Raw genomic sequence first — 6,950 nt, 5'->3', positions numbered from 1 at the left:
CCCAACCAGAGAGTGTATAGAATGATTTTCTCCAACCAAAAAGTGTATAGAATGATTTCCACCAACCAAAAAGTGTATAGAATGATTTCCACCAACCAAAAAGTGTATAGAATGATTTTCCCCAACCAGAAAGTGTATAGAATGATTTTCCCCCAACCAGAAAGTGTATAGAATGATTTTCCCCAACCAGAGAGTGTATAGAATGATTTTCCCCAACCAGAAAGTGTATAGAATGATTTCCACCAATCAAAAAGTGTATAGAATGATTTTCCCCCCAACCAAAAAGTGTATAGAATGATTTCCACCAACCAAAAAGTGTATAGAATGATTTTCCCCGACCAGAAAGTGTATAGAATGATTTTCCCCGACCAGAAAGTGTATAGAATGATTTTCCCCCAACCAGAAAGTGTATAGAATGATTTTCCCCAACCAGAAAGTGTATAGAATGCAATAGTTAAACTCGATGCTGATTTTTTTTCGTTATTCTTTCGGCATGGCATAATCTGAGGTTCGAATGTCCGTCACCGAATATGCTCGTCCTTTCAGCCGTGGGGGCGTTATAAGGTAACGGCCAATCACACTATTCGTTGGTAGAAGAATAGTCCAAGAGTTGGCAGTGGCTACTGGGTGGTGTTGACAAGCTGCCTTCCCTTTAGTACACCGCTAAATTAGGGATAACTAGTGCAGATAACCCTCGTGTAGATTTGCATGAAATTCAAACCAATCTGTATAAATTCGATGACGAGGAACCCACTTTGAGACTAATAATGGCTGGAGACGGCTTGAATGGGTAATGAAGAAAAACATTGGTACCTGATGATGACAAAACCTTGTCGAAACGTTGTACATTTGCTGTTATATTAAAGTTTTTCTTCATTACCCATTCAAGCCGTCTCCAACCATTATCAATCTGTATAAAGCAGTGCTAAGCGCCATCTGGATAAACTCTTAATGGGTTGTTTGTCGGTAATTAAGCACAAATCTATGTGTGGGGCTACTTCTTGATGATAAGAAAAAAACAACAAATTCCATAGCTTTAAAGAAGAATTGTTATTTGGGCCAATAATAAGAGTGATGCGAACCTTACTCAGAAGGACTTCACGACAATATAAAGTTTTATATTAGGAACACCAGCTATCCTTGCTTTAGGCGAAAAGCTATTAATTTTCTATCTCATAATACAGTTTAAAATTGTAGCAAATGTTGCCTGTTTACTTCGGTACAATGAAATAATAAGACATTAACGCTAATAAGACATCATGCTATTAGCGTTTTGTATAAGTGTTATTCTTATTTTACTCTGAGAAGCTGTAGTAATCGCGGGTTCGAATCCCGTCACCGAAAATACTCGCCTTTTCAACAATGGGAGCGTTAAAATATAACTGTTAATACCACTACTTGTTGGTAACGAGTAACCCAAGAGTTGACGGAGGGTGCTGTCGACTAGCTGCCTCCCAACTAGTTTATCACTTCTAAATTAAGGACGGCTAGCGCAGATAGCCCTCGAGTAGCTTTGGGCGAAATTCAACAGACAAATGAACAAAATTTAGAAAACTATTTATTTTTTTTAGTGGTTGTTAACCGATCTAATACTTTACTCAAAGTGAAGTACCAGCAATTAACGTAATGATGTGCAGTTAAAATAGTCAAGATTTCATAATATATTTTATTTAGTTTTCACATAGCTTGTATTTGATGTTCATTTAATTTCTCTCTAATAAAAGAAAAGAAAAAACAACTTACAACAGAGAACAACGAAGAATTACTAAATGTCTCGTGGTATTTGTCGAGAGTTATAATATTCGATTCTCGGATACAAAATTTTCACCAATCGACATTAGATTGATATTGTCACACAGTGTTGTTGTTTTAGTCTACAAAATGACAGACGTTTAGTAAGTTGTTTGTTTCTTATATGATTGAAAAATAACATTGTAGAAATGTCAAATGATTGAATGTATGCATCTATTATCATTAGAATTGTTTATTTTTTAGCAGTGCCCCCCAGCGGACTTACAACGCCAAAATCCGGGTTTCGATACCCATGGTGGGCAGAGCACAATAGCTCATTGTGTAGCTTTGTGCTTAATTACAAACAATCAAACATTAGTAGTATTATTCACCGTTTCGTACCTCAGTAGTATTATTCACCGTTTCGTACCTCAGTAGTATTATTCACCGTTTCGTACCTCAGTAGTATTATTCACCGTTTCGTACCTTAGAAGTAGTATTCACCGTTTCGTACCTCAGTAGTAGTATTCACCGTTTCGTACCTCAGTAGTAGTATTCACCGTTTCGTACCTCAGTAGTAGTATTCACCGTTTCGTACCTCAGTAGTATTATTCACCGTTTCGTACCTCAGTAGTAGTATTCACCGTTTCGTACCTCAGTAGTATTATTCACCGTTTCGTACGTTAGTGGTATTATTCACCTTTTTTGTTTCACGAAGCAAGAGCAACTCACAGCATCATATCTCTTTTGATACAGTCGCTAAATTAAAGAGATTTTTGATACAGTCGCTAAATTAAAGAGATTTTGTTCGATACAACTGGAAGGAAGAGACGCGAATTTCTTTAGATCTTCGATGACGACAGCGTGAGCTTGGGGCGCGATTCATATTCTTATAGTTAAGGGCGAGTTAAGAAAAGAAACTTCTTCCACATTGAAAGAAATACCATTTTGGTGAGTACCTCCTTTTGAGAAAAAATAGTTCTCTGTGGCTCTTTACATGTGTAACTGCGGTATGACAATATGAAGCGTAATGCTCAGTGGAAGTTATATTGTCTTGCTTCAATCAAACGTAGAGACATTAAATCTATCAACCACGCAAGAGATTTTTAAATGAACAGTTTTTGAAAATTGCTTGGTTTTAAAAAGGCAATATAAATTCTGTGCCAATTTAAAGATGCAATTTGTGGAAAATTTTATCAATGCTGGTCGAAGCGTGAAGAATATAAAGCGTAAAACTTAATTTCACATTGAGTTATTTTCTAACGACTTTTGAACCGGAAATCGAAATGAATAATTTAACTCACTTAATACTCACGGTTCTGTAGGCTGCCAAAAAATTAGCTTTTAACAATATGAAGATATTAATACAAAAAGTTTCAGTCTTATCGTTAACAATGGTTGTTAAAAGCTAATTATGAAGATGTTAATACAAAAACATTGTTAACGATAAGGTTGAAACATTAGCTTTTAACAATATGAAGATGTTAATACAAAAACCATTGTTAACCATAACAATGAAACATTAGCTTTTAACAATATGAAGATGTTAAGGACTAAATAAAAAAAATTCAGTGTTAAAAATAAAATAGGCCTAACACTAACTTCATATGACAAGTATAATGAATCGTAATCGTGCTTCGTTTACTTGTAAAATACTTTAACACTATAACAAATGTTGTTGTAGTTAAATATTATTTCACTTTTCTTATTTTTATGTATTGTTTGTCGGATTATTTAATTAATTACAATGTACTTAAAATCTTGTTAATTGTTTTCCTTCTGGTGTGATTTATGTGGTCTGAAGGGATTAGCCAAAATAATTAAGCAAGTCTAAAACACGTTAACTTAACATAGATATTTATAAAACAATCTTCTTCTTTTCTATCTATACACACTTAAATGGGCGGATTTGTTTGTTTAGGGCAAAGCCACATTGGGCTATCTGCTATGTCCACCGCGGGGATCGATCTCGAATTTTAGCGTTGTAAGTCCGTCAACTTACCGCTGTCCCCCAGGGGGATCAATGGAAGAATATAAAGCAATGAGACTGTTAATGAATTGTAAGGTAATAATTAAAAAATGCTAACAATAACATAATACAACAATACGTATACATTATTGATACACCAGAATATATCAGTCGTTATAAACTTCATTTTCTGTTAATGGGAAAACTTTTGTCACCGCACAGCCTGTGAAAAATGGGGTTAGCATCTATTTCTATCTTGATATTAACATTTTCCCCCTATTATTTATTTTCCTTCATAGCTTATCGTAATATAAACTGATGTACATGATATTTTGATAAGTGTAGTTGGTTTTTCCAATTGTAAAATAACCAACTTTTAAAAAAACGTTATTCCGTGAGTGTCTATTTTTAATCAATCTTGTTCATTTCAGCCTAGAATTAGACATAACAAACAAAGGAAATTTATATCTACAGCAGTATGAAGAAAGGTCGAACGTAAAGAATAGTTGAAGAATGGTATGCACGTTTCGATGGCAAAGATGTTGAGTGGATGATTTTTACCATCATGAAAACTACTATGAAACACACACTGAGCTTGGCCAGAAATATTTGCACGATATTATTCAAGACAAGGAAACTTGAAGTATAAACCTTTCAAGACAATGTCTAACAATACAGTGTGTCAAAATATATTGTTTGGGCTTGAAGTATAAACCTTTCAAGACAATGTCTAACAATACAGTGTGTCAAAATATATTGTTTGGGCTTGAAGTATAAACCTTTCAAGACAATGTCTAACAATACAGTGTGTCAAAATATATTGTTTGGGCTTGAAGTATAAACCTTTCAAGACAATGTCTAACAATACAGTGTGTCAAAATATATTGTTTGGGCTGGAAGTATAAACCTTTCAAGACAATGTCTAACAATACAGTGTGTCAAAATATATTGTTTGGGCTTGAAGTATAAACCTTTCAAGACAATGTCTAACAATACAGTGTGTCGAAATATATTGTTTGGACTTGAAGTATAAACCTTTCAAGACAATGTCTAACAATACAGTGTATCGAAATATATTGTTTGGTGGTAGTATATTTGTGAAAAGGTATTTTGGGTAAAGGAAACCCATGGGTGTTACCACTTATATCCTGCTTCCCTTTATTTTCTCTTCCTATATTTTAGAACATTTTATTTATTTATCTATTTTTAGTTAAAGGTAAAAATACAAAGTCTGTAATAGTGAATGTTGAAAATATAAATCTATATCAATGACCGTAAATATAATAGGCCTAACACTAACGTAAATATAATAGGCCTAACACTAACGTCATATGATAAGTATAATGAAGCGTAATCATGCTATAGATTCAATGTTTTCCGAAAAGAATTATTTATTTATGTGAAACAGGCAATTTTGAAATTGTAAAGTACTTCAAGGAAAATTTCAATGAGAAAATGGTGTTTTAATCTTATCGAAAAAAAAACTTAAAACCTTTTTTTACCAATAGGATAGGCCAGTGGTTAAGAGAAACTTCAGAATATAGTTTTAAACGAAATAAAATATAGTTCCTTTAGTTTGTTTTGTAAAACGTTAAATGTAGACTATGTTATAAAAAGTCTAGGAATATAAGTTGCCTAAAAATATTACAAAACAAAAATATGAAGACGACTATTATGGTTTATATGGAACCTTGCGAATTTCAGAAAAACACCCCCACATTTTAAAAAAAGTTGTATTGATATTCTACTAAATGGTAGTAAATTATTTGGTTTAACCAAACTTTTGATTTTAGGGTTTGGTAGAAAGAATTAGCTACTAATCAGAAAGAGAGAAGCGACTCCACAATCGGTCATTATTCCAAAGTTCTCAAAGCTTAAAGTTTGTCACTTATATATTTATTTCAACTTTAATAAATGATAAAAAATAGCTACATTTTACGTTTATTACCAAGATATTTTCCAACATTAATGTCTTGAAACAGGGATAAATGTTTTAGCTTTTCCAGGATTAGATCTAAACTGATCTGTCACATAAATCATGGCAGACGAGCTGGCTACAAGAAATGGTTGATGCCCAAATGCATGAATAGTTGCGTTTTATACTGTTTCCCGGTCAACAAACACGCTAAAACATACTAAATCCAATTATCTTTGTATTTGCGTAAATCCTACGCTCTTTTTTGTTTGTAAAACATCACTTCACAGAAAAATACATCAATTTTACTTTCTTTTTTTAGCCTATCAAAATATTTGTTGAGGACATTTGTGATATTTTAAATGTTCTTTTAAAATACTAATATTTTTCATTTTACATATCTTATCGCACTGTTAAAACACGGAGTTATTTACACAGTTGCTCCAGAATAAGGACACTAAGAACGTCACAAGAAAATAAGTTATCAGTTTCATCTTTCAAAGTTTTATTCTGGTTATTTCCTTGCGTTACAGCTTCTGAATTTCTTGACTTTAATACCTGTACATTTTTATCAAAAGAGGTGATACAAAGCAGATGCTTGTCTAGCCTTCAGTAAAACGTTCGAGAAAGTTCTGACAGCTGTTTCGATTTAGTCATTCTAGTCACTTGTGCTTAACAACAACAACAGCAGTGAGAGGGTTTTATTTTGACTGAATATATTACTAATCCTCGCGAGTAGTGTAAAAATATGGGAGTAAAGACGTTATATATATATATATAACATTTACGTTGCGAAGTGTTGGTTTTCAAAGCTGTTGCAGTCTTATTGTATCTAACCTAAGACTTACAAAGTGCAATAAATCAACCTTCTACTGCACATTGTATAAGACTTACAAAGTGCAATTAATCAACCTTCTACTGCACATTGTAACGTACAGGTAACAAATCTGTGTTTGTTACTTGGTGCTCATATAAATGCTTCGATCCTGTAGTTTACGCTCATATTTCCGGGTAACAGTCTAAATTAACCATGAATCTTCTTTTTAAGGGAAGGGGGGGGGGGTCTCATTTGAAAAACGTTGCATCTACGTAACGTATCCATTTATAACTTTCCAAAACGTTTTTCACAAAAGCCTGTTTTTTGTGTGTGCAATGTAGACCTTATTTGAGCAAGAAAACAAAACGAACTTTTTTCCCGCCGTTTTTTCATAATGCATGCAATATAATTCTTTTAATTTACTTAAAACAAGTTAACTTTTTACTCGTATTCTACAGCTTCTGTTTCAGTATATTTCTTATTGTTCATTAACAGTAAATACACAGAAGTTTCTAATT

At 33.1% G+C, this 6,950-nt stretch overlaps 1 protein-coding gene across 9 annotated transcripts in view; it reads left to right on the top strand.

Moving 5' to 3' along the window:
- The window catches only part of LOC111088146, an 82,216-nt gene that overhangs the window by 18,680 nt on the left and 56,586 nt on the right, over positions 1-6,950 (top strand). For 2 of the 9 annotated variants that reach the window (XR_002612753.1, XM_022397298.1), the window contains exon 5: positions 4,132-4,219. The exons of 3 other annotated variants lie outside the window; for them this stretch is intronic. Coding sequence is in view for 5 of the 6 variants with exons in the window: in XM_022397298.1 (XP_022253006.1) it covers positions 4,132-4,182 (51 nt within the window). In the remaining variant the exon portion in view is untranslated. Of the gene's footprint in view, positions 1-4,131; positions 4,258-6,950 lie in introns of those variants that run through there. 4 more of the 9 variants (XM_022397302.1, XM_022397299.1, XM_022397304.1 and 1 more) reach the window with 3 other exon arrangements.

This window comes from Limulus polyphemus, unplaced genomic scaffold, assembly GCF_000517525.1.
Source record: "Limulus polyphemus unplaced genomic scaffold, Limulus_polyphemus-2.1.2 Scaffold3212, whole genome shotgun sequence".
NCBI classification, from domain to species: Eukaryota; Metazoa; Arthropoda; class Merostomata; order Xiphosura; family Limulidae; genus Limulus; species Limulus polyphemus.
The sequence above is the reverse complement of the archived record's forward strand: the minus strand, read 5'-3'. Positions and strand labels throughout refer to the sequence as shown.